The 22671-nt window shown below is 41.2% G+C and overlaps 3 protein-coding genes across 4 annotated transcripts; 1 reads left to right on the top strand and 2 right to left on the bottom strand.

Annotated features, from left to right (window-relative positions):
* Positions 1–1857: 1857 nt before the first annotated feature.
* Positions 1858–8144, bottom strand: zdhhc11 (zDHHC palmitoyltransferase 11). 2 transcript variants are annotated; one of them, XM_030102555.1, is made up of 12 exons: positions 8022–8144; positions 7767–7860; positions 6402–6692; positions 5564–5742; positions 5383–5484; positions 5183–5307; positions 4934–5092; positions 4721–4839; positions 4597–4646; positions 4446–4509; positions 3537–3615; positions 1858–3223 (listed from the first exon to the last, which is right to left on the bottom strand). In XM_030102555.1, the coding sequence occupies exons 3-12, from the start codon at positions 6618–6620 to the stop codon at positions 3081–3083; spliced, it is 1239 nt and encodes a 412-aa protein (XP_029958415.1). In that variant the 5' UTR covers positions 6621–6692; positions 7767–7860; positions 8022–8144; the 3' UTR covers positions 1858–3080. The 2 variants fall into 2 exon arrangements, with proteins under 2 accessions (XP_029958415.1, XP_029958414.1); XM_030102554.1 differs by lacking the exon at positions 8022–8144 and having other exon boundaries at positions 7767–7979.
* Positions 8145–8950: 806 nt separating this feature from the next.
* Positions 8951–14876, bottom strand: brd9 (bromodomain containing 9). The gene is made up of 17 exons (XM_030102523.1): positions 14828–14876; positions 13779–13999; positions 13575–13700; positions 13341–13470; positions 13156–13213; positions 12636–12780; positions 12420–12530; positions 11970–12157; positions 11452–11584; positions 11203–11278; positions 11017–11112; positions 10788–10920; positions 10559–10670; positions 10390–10446; positions 10194–10299; positions 9349–9519; positions 8951–9244 (listed from the first exon to the last, which is right to left on the bottom strand). The coding sequence occupies exons 1-17, from the start codon at positions 14874–14876 to the stop codon at positions 9144–9146; spliced, it is 2013 nt and encodes a 670-aa protein (XP_029958383.1). The 3' UTR covers positions 8951–9143.
* A 131-nt stretch (positions 14877–15007) lies between these two features.
* Positions 15008–21059, top strand: trip13 (thyroid hormone receptor interactor 13). Its single transcript, XM_030102549.1, has 14 exons — positions 15008–15145; positions 15350–15430; positions 17333–17492; positions 17581–17707; positions 18549–18604; positions 18682–18772; positions 18869–18941; positions 19029–19092; positions 19169–19255; positions 19382–19488; positions 19566–19719; positions 19810–19922; positions 20036–20105; positions 20187–21059. Exons 2-14 carry the CDS (start codon positions 15360–15362, stop codon positions 20280–20282), a joined length of 1269 nt encoding a protein of 422 aa, XP_029958409.1. The 5' UTR covers positions 15008–15145; positions 15350–15359; the 3' UTR covers positions 20283–21059.
* Positions 21060–22671: the final 1612 nt, after the last annotated feature.

The raw sequence follows: 22671 nt of genomic DNA, 5'->3' as shown, positions 1-22671 counted from the left end.
CCCCCTTAGGACAAAGCTTGGAAAAAATGCAGCCTACCCCCCCCCCCCCTTCTAGTTTACTTGCTCAGTTTGACTCAGTTCCTGGACGCTCATGGGATCATAATTGACTTGTTTAATCCCACAGACACACAGCAATAAAGCTAAGAAATGAATCCATTAAAAATCTCATGGAAAGAATCTATTAGTTTCTGACTTTGTGAAAGCTTGAAAAACTTCTACACTTTTCACACATCACAGCATAATGCTTCATCATACACTTGTAACTTGTTTTGCAAGGTCTTTCATTCGGTAATGCAATGAATTATGTAACATAATTTCACTTTTGCAAGTGAGCCTCCACTACACCCATGTGGAGATCTCCTGCCTTTTCTTGAAAATGCCTGTTTTGCTGTATTACATGAACTTCATACACTGAAAGTGTGTTGAAAGGTTTTTCTGAACAATTTTTTAATGTTTTCCTAAAATAATAAATACTAAAGAGGAAAATTGGCTCAAAGGAAAACACTTGCACTCAAATCCACTCAAAGACCTAAAATGTAATTCACTCATCAATTTAGAAAAAGACAACCCTCTAGTGGTAAAACATGTACACAACACACTCTATAATTAATATGCAAACAATTCACAGATTCTGTCCAATAAGAACCTCTTTTGTGGAGCATAAATGCTGTCTTGAAATTGAAGGTGTGAACATGGGTGTGAACCCTGCATGTTGTTTTTCTCTGTATACTCTACAAGCTGGAAAAGCTGACTCTCACTGCAATGTCTCCATGTAATAAAGAAGAAAATGATGTATTAAATATGATTTCAAGGCATAATGTTCAAGTCATAAAATGATGTAAACATTCAGATAGTGGTCAGGCAAACACAACAAAGTATTCTCCAAATGTGTAAGCCAGAGATACAAATCTATAAATATTTTACAAAAAAAAAAAAAAAAAAAATCAAAATTTCTCTGATTTTCTTGTGTATTTACTGGTCTAGTGTGTTGTCTGTGAAGGACAGGAATAGCCAGAATTATGTTTGCCACAGTGCAAGTAGAGAGATGTGAGAAAATGGACTTTACATAAACTAAAGACCCAGAAGGTATCATACAAAGTTGATTTTGATCATGTTGTGGCCTGTGAAATCAGCTATTCCCAAGGCTGGCACAACGATGTGCCTTTTAGAGACAAGATACGTCTTCTCAAGTTTCATACTTCTTCAGGGCTGACATAATTGGAAACATATTTTTGACCACTTGTTCTTACTGGCGATTGTCTTGCTTTGATCCTTGTGTGAAGATTTGTTGCAGATATCATTGAAGCCGACCTCAGCTGACTCAGGCTGAAGGCAGGACGCAACCTGGACAGGTCGTTCCCACAGTCATCAGTACGTATTCTAGTAAATCTCAAGAAATGAAAGCCAACCAGTAAGCAGCATTTCTCAGTCGCAATAAAAACCTCTGAACGTCACCTGTATCCTTCTGGAATCTGGAATCTTGACTCTGTCAGATGATGTTCCAGCTCTAACGTGTTTTCAACAGTCCATCTTTGTCTTTTCCGTTTGTTTTTTCTGCTTCTGGATCTCTGACACCAAACACCCTCATCTCAAACTTTGTTTTCTGAAACAGAACATTTCCCTCTAAAATTATGTGATGGCCAGCATGGTGCAGTGTTTTAGCAGTCTGGCCTCATAGTGATTATATCCCCTGTTGAAGTCTGATGTTTTGTTAGGCATTTGCATGTTCTTCCTATGCATGCATGCGTTTCCTAATTTACTGGTGATCTGTCCAGAGTGGACCATCCCTTATGTTCATAGTCTGCTTGAATTGCCTCCCATCAACAATCGGAAGGATAGACTTCATTATTATTCCGATAGATTTTATTCCATGCATATTCTCATTTGTCCAGACAAGAGGCATTTCATAGCAAACGAATCAACTCAAACTGGTCCAACTAGACCTTCTGTAAACAAACCGACAGAAATTACTGCACCTTGTTGGCTCTTCGTAGTGGTGTCCCGTTCCCTCTTACCTTCATGAGGCCCTACTTGTTTTAAAGTGCAACGTATGGTCTAGACTGAAAGCACCACTTCAGATTGTTCCAGCTCAGCCTGAAGCTCTCTACAAGTCTCGTATTGTTCCTTTTTCATTTTATTTTACACAGTCAACCACGGCATTCAAAGACATATAAGTTACCTGACCAGCAAGTGTCTCAACAGTAAAAAAAAAAAAAAAGAGAAAGAAAAAAAAAAACATTGATAATATAAAAAAATGTTGAAACATGATGATGGACAGCAGAGGCCTGAAGGTGAGAGAAGCAGGCTTGTAACCGGGAGCCGTCGACGGTTCAGCCATACATGCAGATTAAATACCGTAATTCACTGTTGTGCATTCTTATTTTTCTCCCACTCTGGACTTTTTAGTAAAATATTTAATTATATTCAATATTTTAACCTTTTTCTTTATTCAATGCCATGATATGTCATATCCTGTGCAGAAATCCCAGCTGTGCCAGCACCGTACGGGCTTGGTAACCTGCAGACAAATGACTATTCTGAATACACTTGCTGAACATCACCAACAAGCCCGTCTTTAACAACAGCAGCAGCGGCCTTAAAGGGCCATTTGAAGCCAGTATCAGCTCCTCTGCTTTTAAGTTTTCCCATATATGGTTCGGTCTTTGGTGATCAGATAAAATGAGACAGTCGTATGTAAGAGTCAGCGCAGGACTGGAATGAAGTGTGAACTGCATAATGGCATCCATACGTTGGAAGAGTGCAAATGCATATCCGTCCATCTGACCACGGCGAAAACAAACAAGACTAATTTATCAGTGCAGTTGGACTTTGGCTCTCCACACCAAGATGAAACAACGCTTTGAATAATTCAACCACTGTCATAAAAGCACATGGTGCAAATAAAAGGGAACAAAACCCAGTGACAGGATCACTGTTATTCAAGATACATACAAAATGTTCTCTGGAATAAATCCAGCATTCTGACGTGTCAGATGTCAGGTCCAAGACGCCGCCTGTCCTTATAAACAGTTGATGGTTCCACTTCATGGAACATGTCATTAAAAAAAGCAGCACAATGCTCAAGCATCGTCCGGCGTCATAACCGAGCTGCCGAGCGGATCCTGCACCCCAGGAACATTGTCAGCGCTCTTCACCCGGGTATCCTGAGCCTCTTCATTACTGTCTGGCCTCCAGCTTTTGATGTCAGTCATTGAAACGTCTCCTTTCACACATGAGAAAAACAGAGGTGAGGATTAATTAAGTTCAGCGGGTGAAGATATTCAGTCGTTCATCCATCTGCACACACAACAGGGAAGTTTCAGAGTAATGCCTCCGACAGCTGCTCTGTGGTCTGGGTATCACAGATAATATTTACAGTTCATTTATGCTGAGCAATAAGCAAAAAGCAGTCAAAATCACACACTGTCTTGCTGTCACACTCTCAATGCCACCAGGAAGTGTTTTTCTTTGCATTTTAGTCATGTTTCCTGTTTATTGACAAATGAAGTTCAAAAGCAGCTCAATGAAATACTTACTTTCTGTTCTATGTGTGGAATCTTCTGGGCCGCAGTGAAAGCTGTTTTCTTTTTCAGATGATTTGTGAAACGTTTCCAGCTGTAATACAGAAAGATTTTATCACAATAATTACAACAACAACAACAAAAAAAAACCTCTTCAAACATGATAAACAGGTGCATCTCAAATAATAGAACCAATAGTCAGTTATTACTGCAGACATCCATCTTCTATAAAACTTAGCCTGGTCCAGTATGAAAATGATCACTGGCTTACAGAGCAAAAGAGAAAGCATTATTGTCACTTCAAATGGCTTCAGCTCAGGAACTGAAAACAGTCCTGGCCCTGTCCTTGAAAACTTTGTGAAGTGGTGTGAGGACACACACCTGCAGCTCAATATATCTAAGACCAAAGATGAGGTCATCAAATGCCAATACACCTGAATCCGTTATCATCAAGGGACAAACCAGTGAACAAGTGTAATCTTATCTCTTATCTAAAGTTGTGGGACTATTATCAACTATTAATGGAACTGTGAAGAGCAGGAACTGACACCGGTTTGTTTAGTCTGCGGAAGTTGTCCTGTTTCCATACTAACAAAACCCCAATGACACTTTTTCAAAATTACGCTTTTATTGAATCTGTTTTATTCTTTTCACTGGTGTCATGGTCTGGAAATCTTTCATTTACAAAATGAAAGGAACTTTCTCAACCAGATAGTCAAATGGGCTGATCGGAGAGTCACAGCTGTATCTACAGTCACTGTGTTACAGGCACTTCCAGGGTTGGTCAGCTCCGTTTCCAACGATAACTCTCGTCCCTGAGCCTTTACTTATTTATTGTCCCTTTGTATCAGGCTTTTAAAAGGTGTTTAATTGCCCAGAATATTCTGAGTTCTAGAGATGCAGGTGTATGTTGGCAACAGTTACCTCTGAGCACAGGGATTCAGAGAGTCTGCTCGTGAAGCGGCCTTTACGATCAAATTTGCAGGAACTGCAAGAAAGCCACAGTGGTGTTAATTATTCTTCAGTACCAGACTCATTTTGAGGTACGATGTAACCTGGAAGTCATTATTTTCACCTTGAACTCTGTGGAAACGTTGGTTCACAGTCGACTGAGCCGTGTTCTCCCTTTAAAAGAAAAACAACAAAAAAAAGTCATATTGATGAAGAAACAAAAGAGAAAGAAAAAAGTCAGAGCTCACCTCCGCAGTGTTTTTGCGGGATTTTGAATCGCGACGGTTCCCTGTTTCAGAATCTCGATTTCGAGCTTCTTTTTGACGCTGCATTTTCACATATTCAAATGTGCTTATGCCTTTATAAACTGCTGAGATGGAGGGAAAACACAGGGGAAGGGGTCGGGATCAATGCCTGGCAGAACGAACAGCAATCAAACACAACTTCTGGTTGTCACTCACAAAGGTAGAGGTGAAATCCCAGCAGGTGACCGAGCAGCACCAGGCACGTGGCGCTCAGCATAACTGTGACAAAGGCTAAAGTGAGCAGACCAGCTGAGTTCGTCTTTACGGGCGCCAAAGGTAAAAAAACCAACCAGGTTGTATTTCCGAGCACACTACCTGCAAAAACAACAATTTAAAAAAAACAAATGAGGACAGCACACAGACAGCTTTTGAGTTAATCTTCCACTGAATCAAATATTAACTGACTGTCAAACTGTGGCGCTGTCCGCAGGCTGTGTGGATCCAAGTAATGCTGGATAAATACAAACAAGACGACAACAATGAGCAGAATGACGCCCACTGCGGCGGACGACAGAGCCAAAAAGAAGAACCTAGAAGCAAAAACGGATGTCAGTTTACGCAGCCGATACAGAGAGAGCACTTGCTCATTGATCGCTCCATCTCACCAGTAGTTTCTTCCTCCCACGCAGTTGTTCAGCCACTTGCAATGGTGATCAAAGTCTTCCACACACTTGTTGCAGACTCCGCAGTGTTTTACTTTGGGGCCGCTACGTGAACAAGGAGACACTTTTAACAACATGAAACGATAACGTAGTCCTGTTAGAAACTCCAGTTTGGGTTACGTACACTCTGACGTCGCAGAGATAACAGTGAAGATTCTGGATGACGTGCGGCTGCTTCGTGCGGTCAAAAAGAGGCATGGGACTGGAATAGCTCTGCTTGGCTCTCACGCTGGCGTCTGCTGGATCTATACTCACAGCAGTGACGTGGCTGAGAAAGTGAACAAAGAAGGCGACGCCCACCAACTAGACACGACAAAAGTCAAGGAAAACGTTTTACTTCATGATAAGTAAGACATGAATGTTAGAGGTCACAGAAACTATGCCTGATTGAGTGTGCTCATTTATAAAAGCAGCTAAAGTCTCACTTTGGAGAAAAGTTTGGTTTCTCTCACACTGCCCAGTATCTGTGAAGCCTGCATTTTCTGCTCTCATTGTGTTTCCACTGTATATTGTGTAAGATCATACTGTAGACTTCTCTTTCAAGTTGTACTAATTATTGCTACTCTTGTCTAAATGTCTGTGAAAATCAGCTTTTACACACACACACACGCACACACACGTCTTCTGTGTGAGCAAGAAAGGCCTGAAGACATCAACTGACCTTTTCAGTTAATCTTGAGCAAAATCAACTACTGTGTTGGCATCGTGCTGCATTCACCAAGTAACAAAAAGACCACTGTATGTGTCTGTTGGGCTCAATGGAAACTGCAGAAGAAGAGACCGTCTTGTTGGGTGTCACTGGAGCTCATACATACAGGACATACAGCTAAATCTTTGTCTTCTGGAACCGACCAAACAAAACCTTTGCAGAGGATCCATATTCAAATGCTGAAGACCCACTGCTGGACAGACATGATAGTGAGTCCCAGTGATGAGAGGGTTGAGCTGTGTGTGAAGGATACAGCGTAGGCCACATGGTTCCACGGCTGGGGCAGGAGAGGGATGTAGATGCCAAAGCTCACGATGGCGAGGTAGCTGTACACCAGCCAGCCGACCACCTGGAAAGCCTGAGGGGGCCACGACCATCCGTTCATCCTCGCAGGCTTGGACGGGACGAGGTCGTTCCTGCTGCCGCCGCGCATGGGCGCCGTGCGTCTAAACCTCTGGCTGAAGCAGTTCATCTCAGCAGGAGCAGGAAGTCAAGGCTTCAGTAAACACAGCAGACGGGCTCCAGCACCGTGCGTTCACATTTGCTGGGGAAATGAGTTAGGAAAATGAGCTGAGCGTCACGATCACACACTGGTGGACCAATAAGAGGAAGGCATTAAGTTCTGGGTCAAAACTGGGTCAGCGTTACAGTCCAGCCTCATGGTTTAAGGTCATGAATACATGAAACATAGAGGGCAAGTTCTTAAGAAAGATTTGTGTGGAATTCAATAAATGTCAAACAAATTATCTGTACATATATCAGGTAGCTATACAGAAAATATCTACATCTATATCGTATCTTTTAAACAAGAGTAGATTTGCATTAGAGGTAAAGGGTTCAATGAGATGCCTTTTCCAAAAACTCATTTTTTATTTTCATTTTTGAGACGTAACAGTGGTATAAACTAAAAAGTGAAGCGTATACTACAAATGATTTCATAAAAACACTCAGATTTTTAATTTAATTCATCAGTTATTTAAGACAGTTGCAGTGATGTTTCAATTCTGGATGATACCCGTGCAACTTTACGAAGGAATATTAGAAAGTTTTAAATTCAACCAAAAGTTACTACTTGGTGTGAGTCAAAATATGAGCTATGAGAGGTCAGTGTGGTTTATTTCCCATGTTTTAAGAACCTCTGATCTGAACAGAAGATAAGGTTTGCTTCTGGACTAATTCATTGAAATACTAGATCAGTTTAGCAAAACAGCAGAAGTGTTTGTTTAATGCTTCAGGGGGAGACTCCTCATTGATTATGTACCAACAAGGAGGATACTGTCACAACACAAAACAGCTGATCCACAGTGAAAGAGAGTAGAAAAAGCAGCATCCCTTTCTCTGGAAGAAAGGAGATCACATGTTTTGCTTACGGCCACAACACTTCAACAGAGTACTACGTGTGACTTACAAATCATACACAAAACAAAACAATCTGTTGTTGTTATTGTTTTTTTTTTTATTTAACCTGAGGAATATAACATTGCTAAGTAAAGGTGTCAAACACCTAAAAGTACCTAATTCAAACAAACTTAACCAAAAAATTGATTATTTTACGCAGCAGAATCATTAAATAAACACAGTTAACTTGTTTTGATCGAAAATATAAAGGTTCACTTACATTTCTTGGGTGAAATAGAGATTATAAACAGAAAACCAAAAGGCTCCAGTTGTCGCAGGTTTAGTGTCTCATGATTGGTTTTCCAGCCGCGCGCCTGTTTGAGCGGATAAAAAAGCAGGATGTGAACCATCAGCGGACACCGACATAACCGAGGCGAGGCGCGGCGAGACGCTCCGGTGAGAAGCTCCGGTGAGACGCTCCGGTGAGCTCGGGTTCTGCGCGGTTTGTGAGTCAGAAGTTGAAGAATCAACTCACTCAGCAGGTCAGAGCGGCGCTATGGAAACTGCCCCACTGCGCATGCGCACTGCGCGCTCCTCAAGGCTTCCCACCTCTCCTCTCTGCGGCTCTTCACTCGCCCTCTTCCTCCTTAAAGCCGTCCAGGCTATCAGATCGTTGTGTTTGTCAAACACTTTCAGGCGGAGTGGGAAACGATCCCCTCGGTCACAGTTGAAGCTCTGTTCCCGCAAAAGCCAGAAGGGGAACTGCAGACACAGACGCACATGTGACACTTCTGCTTTTATTTCCCAAATACAGCCTGTCTTTCATGGTTAACTTTCACCCCCCGAAGTTTCTCCCTACTGAATAGAGATGTATACCACATGCATACCGCTTTATTTCACTTCCCTCAGACAGAGATGGTGAAATTTAACAAGCACTATCAAGCGTCCATCTCCTTGACTGCACAGAACAGTCCGCAGTGACAGAAAACCACAAACACACACCCACACCTATAGGATACTTGAGTGTTCTACTTGGCAATGGAACATCAGCTGTGGAAACAACGCTGTGTGTAAAAACTGGAAGTCATGATGGTTCATTACACTTTGCGGACATCGTGACAGAAATGTGACCTTGATGCCGCCGTTACATCACAAGATCTATTTTGGTAAAAGCTACTCGACTGTTTTTTGTTACAACTCTTTTCTAAACCTACAATCTCAAGGTTACCCGGTCCATTCAGATTTAAACTCTTCTTACAATAACTCTCATTGTTTAAAGCCTCTGGGGGAAAGTTTACTCCCACAGGAATCTGAGGACTCTGCAGTGGGACATTCTGACAACATCTTTTAGCTGGAATTGAGTCACATTTAGACTAATACTACTATTGGCTCCTGTATTTACTCACACTACTGTGTGAACATTGCTGATGGCTAGTTTAAAGACTCATATCACATTGAACCACAGACATTTATAAACAAGTATTTATTTGAGTGTTTCTTCATACAAAACCAATCTACCAAATGACACTAGTATGTACATTTATGTTCAGTCTTTGAAGGAGGGTTGATGCTCCTGTTTGTCCACAGTGTTTGAGCAGTCCAACACTGGAGAGTCGGTGCTGTTAACACCAGGATAACAGAACGACAGTGTGTGTGGTCAGCTGTTCGATGAGCCCTCTGGCTCCGGAGACTGCAGGAACTCGTAGGGATCATGAACCATTTCAGACTGGTCACCAACGCCGAGGTGTGACGGGCTCCCTGTGGATGAGGGGAAACGTGCAATTCATATGTTACTGTTCTTTAAATACCAATAAAACTGCACTGTTGAATCCAAAACAACAAATGCCTTCCACTGGACATACCTAAATGGTGCTGGTCCCTCTCCGAGGCATTAGAAAGAGAGGACAGGTTGGACGAGGGTCTGGAGCCGACTCTGTCCACCTGAGTCTCCTGGAACTCCTGCAGCAGCTTGTCTGCATCGTCGAAATGCTGCTGTCCCTCCTCGTTCCCCGGCTCTTTTTTCACGGGTTTACCTAAAGGGCAAAGCACAAAAGAAGATGACGTGAACTAAAAGGTACAATGCTTTTCTGATGCTTTGAAGTAAAATTATAGATTGTAAAATTGTGTTAAAATCAGTTGTGTTTCTACTTGTATGTTCAGTTGTATGAGCAGGGGTGAAACACTTTCTTTCTTCAGGGGCCACAAAACACATAATTTGATCTCAATTGAGCCAGATGAATAAAACACACACAAAATAACTTTAATGTTCCCCCCTTGTTTCAGTGCACAGATGACAATATTTATGTCTAATGTACTTTTTATTAAATCTATGAAAACCAGGAAACCAAAAACCTTCTGAAAATATGGAAACTGAAATCCTGATTTAGACTCTCTAAAGACACAGATCCTAAAGTCTGTTGCTCCTTAGGCCACACACTTAGCAGGCGGGAGCACGCATGTTTTTAAATTTGATGCTATTTTGTGAACAAAAAGTTTGCTCACTCTCACTGCTGCGTTTTGCTTTACTTGTGTGTTCAGCTGTGGGTCTGTGCTGTGCTGTGTATTCTAATCTTATGAAAACTGTGTGTCAAACAGGGGACAAAGCAATATTTTTGACAACATATTCAAGAGGGTGCTTAAACACGCTCCGACTTGCTCTGCTTACTATGATTAAATGACTGTGACTCGTTCAGCGGATGATCATCACCTAATGAATTAAGCATAGAAATATCCAGCGACATGTCAGGATAGTTCTTCATTGACATGAAGTCCAACACGGAGCTGCTCTCTCCCAGACCGCCACCATCTGAAATCTAAACAAAAAAAACACACAGCTTAAAACAATCGATTCAGTTTGAGAATGTTTCTAACGGCGCTTCGTTTCATGGCTCATCGCAGCGTACCTGCATGTCACAGATGTTGGATTTGTTCTCATCGGGTTTCAGCATCATGTTTCTTTTCTGGAACGTAAGATCAAGTGCATTTAATGATTTTGACTGTAAAAACTGTGCCAGGTGAGCGCATGCTGCAGGGAAACGACTGAATGCACGGAACTGTTGTCAGATACAGTACCTGTCGTATCTGATTGACGGCTTTAGAGTGATCATTGCCCGTCATCTTGTCCAGAAACCCATCGACCCAGCGTTTAGTGACACTTCCACAGCCCTTCACAAACTCCTGGATGCTTCAAGTGTGAGAAAAAAAAACACACACACACACACATATTATTTATTATTATTATAAAAAAAATGATTGGTAATAGCTTTTTAAAAGTTGTGCATGTCGGACAGTGCTGGCCTACCTCAGAGCACACTGCACCCCTGTGTCATCTCCATAGGCTGAATACAGACTGTCCATCTCATCTGGTAGCAGGTCTGGAAAGATCGTGTTCTTCTGAAGACTCTGAACGTTGTAGGCACTGCTTAGAAAAGTCACTGTACAGAGCAACAATAAAAATTAAAATCGGATGAATTTTTTTTTTTGTAAATAATACTGACAATGCCTAATTTGAAACTACTACTCAAACTTACCTTTATGTCTCCTGTCATCTTTAAAGCCTAAGGTTGTTAATCCAGGAAGAAGCTTATTTGAAAGAGAACTCAGGTCCACTTTATGAGTCTCCTCCTCTGTAAACAAACCCACAAAAAACAACTATTATTCTAATGATATGTGATCACATGCAAAGTCGTGTAACGGGTTTTTCAATGGTAACAAACCTTCTGCATCTGGATCTAGTTGATTCACAACAGTATAAAGGAGGGAATTGTCGGAGTCTTTACGTAAGTAGCCCATCTAAAACACACAGAAGTGACAACAGGAAGTCAGTGCAGGCAAACCTCAACCTCATCGTGATGTAAGAAGTTCCTTTTTCTCCTATCAGACAGAGGACATCTGTCTGCCACCTCGACAATTCACGTCAAAAAGGATCTGATAAAACACATGAGGTGAGTGAGCAGTGTGGGAACCTTTGAGTTGGGCATGTATCTGTTGATGCGGTCCCGAGCTTCATCTGCTGAGTGTTCAACCAGAGCCAGGACGTGTTCCTCCGCCGTGCTGTCAGTCAGGCTGCAGGCGTTCCCCTCTGGCTCGTACAGGTAACTACCACAGATGACAAAGTTACGAAATCAGTAGCTTTTCTTTGAAGAACTGGCTTGATTTGGTGAGAACTGAGACTAAGAGCCAACACAACATGTAATAAAAACAATGACCAGTATGAAACACATGATATGAAACCGATTATTCAGGAAGTTCAGTCATAAGAAGAAAAGTCCAGCAGTTTTTCAGATTTCTCAGAAGCCTCAAATTAACTTCTTGTTTAACAAAAGCTTGATAATGTCTGACATAAGTAAATCAGGTTCTGACCAGAGTTGAAATTCATAGATCAATATAGTTAAATGTAAGTTTTGTGTGTGGGACATATTGTCGAGGACGACTTGTTGCTCCTTAAACAAGAACAGAAAAAGTTGGATAAAATGGCAGCCACCTGATGACTTCCTTCATGTCTTTGGCGGGTTGCTTCCTGGACTTCTTGGCTGATTCCACCGGCATGGCGATGGTCTCCGGAGGAGGCAGATCGGCCGTCAGATCCTCGTCTCCTAAAATGGCGGCCTGCTGCGTGAAATCCATGTCCTGCATGAAAGACATGCTGCGCTTCAGAGCCAGGAGCCGCTCCTGGAAACAGAGGAAAAACACCATCAACAGAGAATATATTATCACTCAGAAAACTGTATTCATCCCTGATTTATTTACAGCATTACAGTTCAAACAAATAATGGCCCAAGTGTTCAATTATTTGAAAATGAAAATGAAACTAGGGCAAAAAGATCACATCAAAACATATGAAGAATGATGTAATGAAATCCAAAAAAAAATCTGATGTGCAATTCAATGGAGTAAATAATCCGTCGCTATTTTGTCTGTATGTCCTCATCACCTTGCTCATCATCTTGAATCCTGTATGAAGCAGTTTCTTGGCAGCCTTGTAGTAGACGGTCTCTGGCCGGTTGTACACCATGGCGTTGTCACACATCAGTTTGAAGTCCGCCTGAAGGCCAGAGTGTTTCAGGAGGAAAGAAAAATGAAGATTTTAAATAAATTCTAAAAAAGAAACAATGTTTAAAGATGAGAATGCGTCGAAAGGAAAGCTCACCTTGAACTCTGTTACTGTGTTGTACTCGTTGTTTCTGATCTTGTCCTTCATCGTACTGAAGTCCATGGGATGTTTGATGATCACGGAGTAACCAGGAGCAATGGCGTCAGTCACTGGAAGTGAGAAAAATCCATGGGGATCTTTCCTGGAGAGATATGTGGCGCTCCATCAGTGTTACTGAGCACATAAACTTCATTATTTGGCAAAATGGTTCATCTTTCAACATGCAAACTCTCTATATTGATCAAACCTCTTACTGAGATTGCCTGGACATCATCGTGTACCACTGTCCCACCATAAAATGTAATCTCTGTAATATTTGGATATTCAAAATCGAAATAGTTTTTATCTTGAGAAGAATATAATGAATCTTGATACCTTTCTCACACTGACACTTTAACCTGTATACTGAATTAAACTACATGTTTACATGCAGCTGGAATATAATGTTTAAAGAGCAGTCAGAATGACATTACAGGTGGATTCACTTCTTTTGAATATGTGTACATGCATTCCTCACCTCTGCAGCTGCCTCAAAAAGTGCTCCAGTAGCTGCTGTCGAGGAGTGGACTCATTCTCTGCAATGTGCAAGCATAAAAAAAGTAATGTTCATACACACGATTCACATGATTCATATGTGCTTAAAAAAAAAACTCAGCTTGCAAAATGATCTTTCTGATCATGTGTTAATAAAGGTGGTTCTACCTTGCTGTGTTCTGCACGCTCTGACTGGACGGTCTCCTTGCTGTTCGATGTCCACCTTGACACTGGGGTGAAAGTCCTCCACTTCGGGCTCTATGTCGAACCTTTCCTTCTTCTTTTTCTTCTCCTCTGGCTGATGCCATGAAGAAATATGAACTTTAACTGCTGACAGGTGTACTGGCTCAATGTAAACAAGAAGATAAATAAAGTAACTTCAATCTTTAAACCTTTTCTCACCTCTAATGCAATAGTGATGGTTTTGGTCAGTGTGAATGGTTCAACCGGCACGCCGCTACCGGCTGCAGCCAAAGCTGCCGCCTCTGATTCATTCTGCTCCCGCTCCCTCTTCTTACGTTTTTCCTCCTTTAAAAGAGACAATTTTCAGCTTTACATACAGGACAGTGCGTTGAGGGCAAAAATTATCGTCCCCTGTCCACTAACCTTTCTCCTTCTTCTCTCCTCATCATCTACATATTTGTCTTTATCCTTCTCAGACTTTTTCTTCTTCTTCTTCTTCTTCTCCTTGTGCCGCTCTCGCTCGTGGTCCGATCTGTCATCGTAGTAGCTGGAGTCGTGACCCGAACCTGAGAGCTCCGTCACCTCGCTCCCTCCCACTTTGAGCACGAGCTTCAGTGGCTTCTCAAGAGCTTTGTCCTCATAGTCTAAAACAGAAAAAAAAAAAATGAGAGAGAGACTGTAGAAAAAACAGAAATCCTTTCAACACAATGCGTTCAGATGTATACTGGAACCAGCATTTTCCACAGCAGCATCACTGATATCTCAGCTTGGGTCAAAGCCAATAGACCTATGATTTCTTTGAATTTTTATACAATTTCCTTGGAGGTGTTGCCGGCCCAATGGGAGCTTCTCACTGACTGGTTTTAGCCCACGGGCCTTATGTTTGACACCTCTGTGTTGTGAAACAGTGTCTGGCACAAGTCAAAAAATCCTCAACTTTTCAGTTTCATTCCACATAGACCTGTGTGTAACCTCAGATATATTCGTCATTATATACAATAAAATGAAAATACTTTATTTCAATTGAACATGGTAACATTTTATGAAAAAATCAATACAAATCGTAAATAATGTGAATGTGGATGTTTTCAATTTCTTGAGCATAAGTTGAAGATGATCTAATTTAATGAACCTTTACAGTAACTTGTTGAAACATACCCGAGTATATGCTGTTGATCGCAAACAAACTAAAGCTACAATTTAACATACATGAGCACCCAGAAAATGCAAACTTGTAAAAACATGCTAAAGTGGTTAAAAACCAGCAGGGTATCGCATGATCATTATCCTGTTACAAACTTGTATTTTAGAGGGGACTGCGTCAAAGCAGCTGAGAGAAAAAAACTAAAGATATTTGCATGCATTATTTTCTCTTTACAAACACTACAAATTTGCAGCTTCTTCAACCCGTGCTGCGCTGCTAAGCTAAAATGAAGCTAGCTAAACAAAAGGTAAACAGATTGTTCAGCTACCATCAACTGTTCTCCACTCCGGTTTGTGCTTCTTATGCTTTTTCCCCATGTCTGCGAGATTATGGGAGCTTTTCTTGGGTTTATTCCGAGTAGGTTGGCAGTAGCCGCGTCTTTATCTCCGTAGTAAAAAGGGATGACAGTCAAACGACAAACGGTGAGCGGAAGTGAAACCTCGAGCCGGCGGGTTGTACTTCCGGTGTCAGAAATCAGCGCGCTGGATTTGACTGAGCCTTCGGCTTTTCCGTCAACACTACACACTTCATAAAGTCACTGGCCTAAAGATATTTCTCTCAAACTTGGCAGCGTCGATACTGTAAGGTGCGGTTAGAAATTGTTATTGTGTTGTTAACAGTATCCGGTCGTGTCAGCTAGCTACAAAGGCTAATGTAGCTCTGAAAGCTAACGTGGTAGCCGCTGGCAGGGCGAATGCTTTTTGTGTGTGTATATTGAAGCTTCTGTCAAGCTCTCAGTGGGAGATACGAGGCTGTTTAAAGATGTTAAATGTTGGTTTGATGTCGACAGTTTTCTGCCAATGGAGGGTGACGAAATGGAAGAAGTAATCAAACAGAACATCAGTGTGGAGGTCCTCGTTAAATCCCACAGGTGAGTGTTTACACTTCGTTTGAACATCTGTTTACTATTTATGTCAGCTGAGTCACATTTTCACAACAATTGGAATACCTAAGAAAACCCTAACCAAAAATCTGTTCACCCCAACAGAAAGATAGATTGTCTGTTTATCATAAGAGCTCATACATGTGATGTACTGGCAGACAGCCGCTTAATGTACTTTGACTTGATAAGACATTCTCTTGAGTTAAAGTATTGGCTTTTCGAAGAAATACTTTTATATTATTCTTGGTTTACTATATTGCCATATTGCGATGGCTTCTTGAATCAATGAGCGGTGTGTAACATTATTCTCACTTTCTGATTTTGAAAAGTTTTGTTGCCCATGCTGTCTATTTTGATTCATTTCTCTACATCTCTATGTAATTCAAGTGGAGACAATTGCTATGTTTGAATGTTAATGTGCAAAATGCAACACTGAGATAACAGAAGAGCAGAGCGACACCAAAATATCAGAAAATGCACCATTTTTTAAATTTATATATATTTTTTTGTCGTTCACAAGTTTAAAGAGAAGGAAAATAATGGAAAACAAGTTTTTCAGTTTTCTTTGGGATAACAATAAACATTCATAATAACTTTTTGCTTGCAAACATTGCTATTGTAAGCTTGTTATTAAACAATGTTTCCCACAGTTAAAGTGTTTGGAATAAGGTTATTTTTTTAATTCATGTGAACTTTAAAATACAAACATGCATAAATACATCATTTTGTAGTTAAAGACGTAAATGTGAATTAAAAATTTGAACTATTGTAGGCAACTTCAGAAGTAAAGATCACTTGAATATGACAAATTACACTTGCACAAAAAGGACTCTCCTCCCTCTCCTCCGTTTTTGGTTGTTGTTACTCATTTATTCTTTGTGTTCTGAGTTTTGTTTTTTTTTTGTTTTTTGACATTTGCTCTGGGGTAACAGCTGACACTAATATGCTGACTTATTGGAAATATTGATTTATGAAATGCTCTGTGCAGAAGCTGGAAGCCGAGCACATTGTAGGAGAATTGAAGGTGCCACTAGGGGGCGGTAATGCTTGTGGTCCTATAGTTTATTGAAACGTAATTACCAGTGAACTGTTTTTTTTTAATTGTGTATATATAATTACACGGAGTAGAATTGAGGTAAAAGTACTCTGAGTGACCTTCTCATCCAATGCAAGTGGACAGATGTTGAATTTTCTGTGTTGTTACAATTCAGTGGCAAAATAATGTCAGATTTTTGTGGCGCAGGTTCGACAATGTGCTTTTTAGTTGTGGCTCTTGACTTTATCAGATTTTTAGAGAGGAACCTGACTTTATCAGATTTTTAGAGAGGAACCTGACTTTATCAGATTTTTAGAGAGGAGGGCCAAGCGACAACTTTTGTTATGATTGTTTTTTCAAGTTATAGAAATGAATGGAAGCCACTGATTTTATCAGCCACTTTATTTTCATAACACTTCATCATGTAGACTGGAACCATTCAAAGTGCTTCACGGGGATATTTGGACAGCGATAAGACAAAACAAGGAAAGAGACACAGAAATAACATGACAAGAATGTAAAAAGAGCTTTTTAAGAAGACTGCTAAACAAGATAAAATGTTTAAATGACCAAAACAGAATTAAAAAAGCTTTCTTCATACTGTAATCTTCACACACAAGATGCAGCCAAGGAAAGGAAGTAAATAACATCATGACATTGAAAACAGGATTTTTAAACAATAACAGGTAAAGTAAAGAAAGATTAGACATTAACATTAATTTAAAATTTCTCTAGTATATGTTGAAGTATATTTTTTAATGTGGCAGCACTTTTTCAAGAATGGTTAAATGTTTGCTGTCTTAAACTCCCATGTTTTTGTGTAATTTTGCTTTCTGCCTTTGTTTGTATTTCAGCACAGCTAAACTGTCTGATCTGAGGGTTCATGTTCAGGCTCTGCTGAATCGCCACAGCATGGTCTTTGGAAACTACAGATGGACAGAGTTCGATGATGATTTCCTTCAAAAACATGTTGAGTTCATCGCTGTGGTTGATCTTGAAGAAATAAGTGCGCCGGTCTGTACTATTTTTTTTATCCTATTCACCCTCTATACCTTTTAAATCCTGACGTAAAGGAGTAATTGTGATTCTTTTCTTTTCTCAGCCCCTTGATTTGAAGAGCTGCTCAGTCTCTGTTTACATCTACACTCTGAATGCGGACGGACCCAGCATGCTCACTTTGGAGGAGGATGAGGAGCTTTCAGCAGCCAATCACTGGCTGCTCCCAGCAGGTGACAGCTGCACAGGATCACACATTAACCCCAACATCTGGATTTCCTACTTCTAGTATTTGTGGGCTTCTAGTAATGAGGACAGACGGAATGTGTGCATTTAATAAGTGTAAGATACGACGTTACTTAAAAATGATGGGAAATAACTTGTTTGTATTTCAAACAGGTACCGTGAAGGTGAATTTGTGAAAACTTGTCCATAAGTGACAGCCTTTTGCCAACACAACTCCAAAAAGAAACACTGTAGCATAAAAGAGTTTGGATTTTTCAGCAGATTCACAAAACTCCAAAATGAAATTCGAGTCAGAAATGGATGATCTCTTTATTGGAGCCTTAGCTTTGTTTTCTGCGTGAGGAACCGCTGACAGTAAACTCTGTATTTCTTGAAACCAGTTGTAAGTAAGTAAGTAAGTAAGCTTTATTTGTATAGCACTTTTCCCAGACCAGGGTCACAAAGTGCTTCACATAAAAATAATCTGTACAAAATAGAAAATACAAAATACAATCACTAAAATAACAAATATGCAAGATAAAACAGTACCATGCAGGCCATGTACTCATGAAGACAGGAAAATTCCAAATATTTTTTTTGTAATTTTGGTTGGTACAGTTGGTAGAGCAGGTTGGCGGTTCAGTCACCCGTCTCACCTCTTCATTATTGTCATTATGCACTCGGGAAAGAAACTGATCCCCATAATGCTCTCAATGTAGGTCACGCGCCTTGCATCAGAACTACTGTCATGTGAATGAATGGGTGAATATTACAAACAGTCCGAAGTGGTTTGAGATTTCCTGTTCTGCTGTATTTACCTTTATAATGTCCTGATTCTTTTTTTCACAGCTGAATTTCATGGGATTTGGGACAGTCTGGTTTACGATACTGGTGTTAAAACACAGGTAAAATAATGAGTCTCAGCTTAAGAACGTCGGTCTTCACTGTTGTGCTTGACGTTCTGCTGTGGATTCTCCTCCAGCTGCTGGATTATGTCACAACAACAATTTACTTCTCCGACAAAAATGTCGACAGTAACCTGGTTTCTTGGAACCGCGTCGTGCTGCTTCACGGTAAAATCATTCCAATGACTCCGAATTGAGATCGCGTGGCGTGTGTTGATGGATGTACGGTAACTGAGTGGTGTCTTTGTGCGGGCCAACACTCAGGACCCCCGGGCACCGGCAAAACCTCGCTGTGCAAAGCTCTCGCCCAGAAACTGTCAATCAGGCTGTCGAGTCGGTAAGACAAGCCCCGTTTCATTCAGAGGGCTTCAGCTGTCCCCACACCTGCTCGTCTCACTTCAAAAGGCCGCTCTCCTGCCTGCAGGTATTCTTACGGACAGTTTGTGGAGATCAACAGCCACAGTTTGTTCTCAAAGTGGTTCTCCGAGGTAAACACGGAGCCTCTTTTGTTCCACACTGAACCGATGCTGGTTTTTCCCGGCTCATCACGCTTCTTGGTTGCAGAGCGGGAAGCTGGTCACGAGGATGTTTCAGAAAATCCAACAGTTCATCGACGACAAAGACAGCCTGGTGTTTGTGCTGATCGATGAGGTAACCTCCGGCGATTCATGAAGAGATTCCTCAAATTAATTAGTAACTTTTTTCCCCCCTCCTACTCTGTGTTGTAACTTGTGTGATTGAAGCGGCTTCTGTTGTGAATCCGTTTTGAATGAACAGGTGGAGAGTCTAACGGCAGCTAGAAATGCCTGCCAGGCTGGAACGGAGCCGTCCGACGCCATTCGGGTGGTCAACGCCGTCCTCACCCAGCTGGACCAGATCAAACGGTGCAAAAATTACACAAGAACACTGATGTATCGACTTCAGTCAACATTCTCACTGTCGGTGTTCATGTATTTTTCAGATATTCCAACGTGGTGATCCTGACGACCTCCAACGTGACGGAGAAGATCGACCTGGCCTTTGTGGACCGAGCGGACATCAAGCAGTACATCGGACCTCCGTCTGAGAAGGGCATATATAACATCTACCTCTCTTCGCTCGAGGAGCTGATGAAGGTGAGCGTACAGACAACACTACATTTTAGTTTTTTTCGCAGTTTTAGTTAAAGAAAGGACTTGGTAATAACAATCCAACCTCGTACGCAGTGCCAGATCATCTTCCCGCGGCAGCAACTGTTCACCATCAACGACCTGGAGTCCATCAGCTTTGCGGAGAGCGAGATGTCCAAACACAGCCTGAAGCTGAGGAACATCGCTCTGTGAGTACAAAACCCCACAAATCACAGTGGCTGTGCTGGACTCGGAGCGCTCGGCGTCAGTGGGAGCTGCAGCCACAAGAGACTAATGTTTTGTTTATATTTGTCATTTCCAGAAAAAGCAAAGGTTTGAGTGGAAGAGCGCTCAGGAAATTGCCATTTCTCGCCCATGCACTCTTTGTAAAGGCAAGCGTTTGTTTTTCTTCCGCTAAGAAAATTGAAAACTTGAGTCATCGTGCATTAAAGCGTTGTTTTGTTCGCCCGCAGACTCCGACAGTCACTCTGGAGAGGTTTCTGGAGGCGATGAGCCTCGCCGTGGATAAACAGAAGGAGGAGAAAGGTAACCTGGTCAACAGTGTCTGAACTGATTACAGAGCCCAAAGGCTTGTTTGTAAGCTGGCAGTCCGACGCCTTACAGCTGAATTTTGTTCATTTGGAAGCAGCAACGTCAACTTCATAAATACAAAGATTGTTTTAACAAATATTATCTGTAACTTACAACTCTTGATTCAGGTGATTTTGTTGGTGCCGAGGTCTTAAAAGACCCACATGAAGTTTTCAGTGCTTGAATTTCCAGTGTATTAACTCTGTTTACTCTGTTCTCACTTCCAAAGTGTTTGATATTTTTATATAACATGCAGCTTTAACCTGCCAGTCGGTTTTCCTTTTCTCATTAAGAAGCAGCCATAATTTTCTAAGTTCTTTGTTTTGTCACTTACATTGTTGTAGCATCTTTTCATGGACCCGATCTCAGTCAGTCGGGGTTTCAGTTTGTCGCTTTACTGAGCTGAATCAGCTGCTAGTATGACGACTCTGAAGCTCCAAACTGGATGGTGTTTATAAGAGGTTAACATGTTTTGATTGCTCTGAGTTTTAAGTGTTCTTGTCAACTGTCGTTGCTCTGTTTCTATCTGAAAAGCTCTAAACTGTGCGTATATTTAAACATGATGTTTTTATGTTAAAACACACACTTTACCCTTAACCTGCATTTTGTTCAGACATTGTTCTTGTATGTTTTTTTCAAAGGGACCTTCTGTTTCTGTCATCACTTTTATACTATTCTCAGTTTTTCTATTATCTTTCTGTAATAACGTGTTCAGCAGATCTTTGTTGGTAACATTTCAATAAACAGAGTTTGTTGTTGAATCGTAGTAAAAGTAATGATTTTGGTTAAATGCTCAGTGGCCACCACTTGGTGGCATACACAGGCTGTTGTTCAATTTCACACATGCTTTTTGCCAGAGTTTATGAGTTACAGTAGGGATGGTCACCTCTGGTCAAATTGTGTGTTCGCCAAGAAAGATAAAGATCATCCACAGCACCCAGTTCACATTGATTTTGTCTGATTATTTATGTTCACTCAAAGAAACATCTGAAGTATTAGCTGTTGCTGAACTCCCACGTTTAACTTTTAATGCAGTTGTCAGACCGCCTCAATAATCCGGCTCCGTTAAAAAAAATCTACACATGCTTTGAAAGCGTGTGTGCGTGCGTGCGTTTACGAGTCCTGGCCGCCGATTCCACCCGAACACAAAGGCGCTGAAAGACGATAGCGTTTTGAAATGTATCAGTCCCATGCACAGTTTACATGAAGAGATCAGGGACCTCATTGTTCGTATGAACGTGTTTTGCATTCTGTGAATGCTCCGCTGCTTTGCATGTCAGCTGCCGGGTTCACACAATGTGCCCTTTGTTTGTTGTTGGCAACAGCTTTTTCATTCCACTTCAAAGGTGGATCCTTTAGGCTGTTCCTGAACGTGAAAGCAAAGCAAACACTGAATTCATCTCCACTGACAGGCTGCAGACCTCCTCAATCATATGGCTGTTACCTAATGACCTCTCCGCTCTGTGTTATTAAGCTTATCAGTAGATTTATTGGCGGATTTGATTTTGCCGTCAGAAGTCTGTCATTAAGATCAAGTGAAATATTTCTGCTCTAATCAAGACCAACCCAGGGTGGATTTCCCCGCGCACAAAAAGAGCACAATTAACTAAGTACAAATAACTGTTTGTGGTAGTTATCTCTTCAGCTGCACGGTATCATTTACGCCTAATGGTTTGGATCTCGCTATTGTCGATTTTAATAATGTTTTTATAGGAGATGAGTCACATCAGGGAGCTCAACGATTCTTCTAATCTGATCAGTGATCACAAAGTGAGAGAAAGGGAGAGCTGTAAGAATGAGCATGGCAAATAAAACCCTAATTGCTCTTGTCTGGAGGCCTTTTTTTTTTTTTCCTTCTTCTTCTTTTTGACTGTAGTCAGTCCAAAACCAGGCAGCTTTTAAAAGGCAATCAAGTCGGAGAAGGAAGAAAAATCAAAAGCCTTATTGTTACTGGATTTTATCACAGTTTCAAACTGCTTTAAAACGTTAAAAAGAGTTCGGCGGCGGCGGGGGGGGGGGGGGGGGGTTGGAGATACCCAAACAAAACAAACAGCTTGGTGTTTATCTCAACTGCCGTTCAGGTACATTGCTGGAAGCATTGGAATATCTCCATATATGCCACATGGAGACGGGATTCATTTATACAGATGTTCAAAGCTACACACACACACAGTCCAACATTTGAGTCACTGCAAGGCTGTAATTTACGTTGCTGATTCTAAAGTGTGATTCTGACTGGAGGAAGTAAAGAAATCTACTGCAAGTTTAATGATCCACATCCTCCTCAGTCCTGCATCAGCATGACAGCCTTTGATCATAAAACCAGTTCTTTTATCAAGATGAACATTTCTTGTAAAGGACTATCGC

Source organism: Salarias fasciatus, chromosome 11 (genome assembly GCF_902148845.1).
Source record: "Salarias fasciatus chromosome 11, fSalaFa1.1, whole genome shotgun sequence".
Classification (NCBI taxonomy): Eukaryota; Metazoa; Chordata; class Actinopteri; order Blenniiformes; family Blenniidae; genus Salarias; species Salarias fasciatus.
This window is presented reverse-complemented; position numbering and strand designations above follow the sequence as displayed.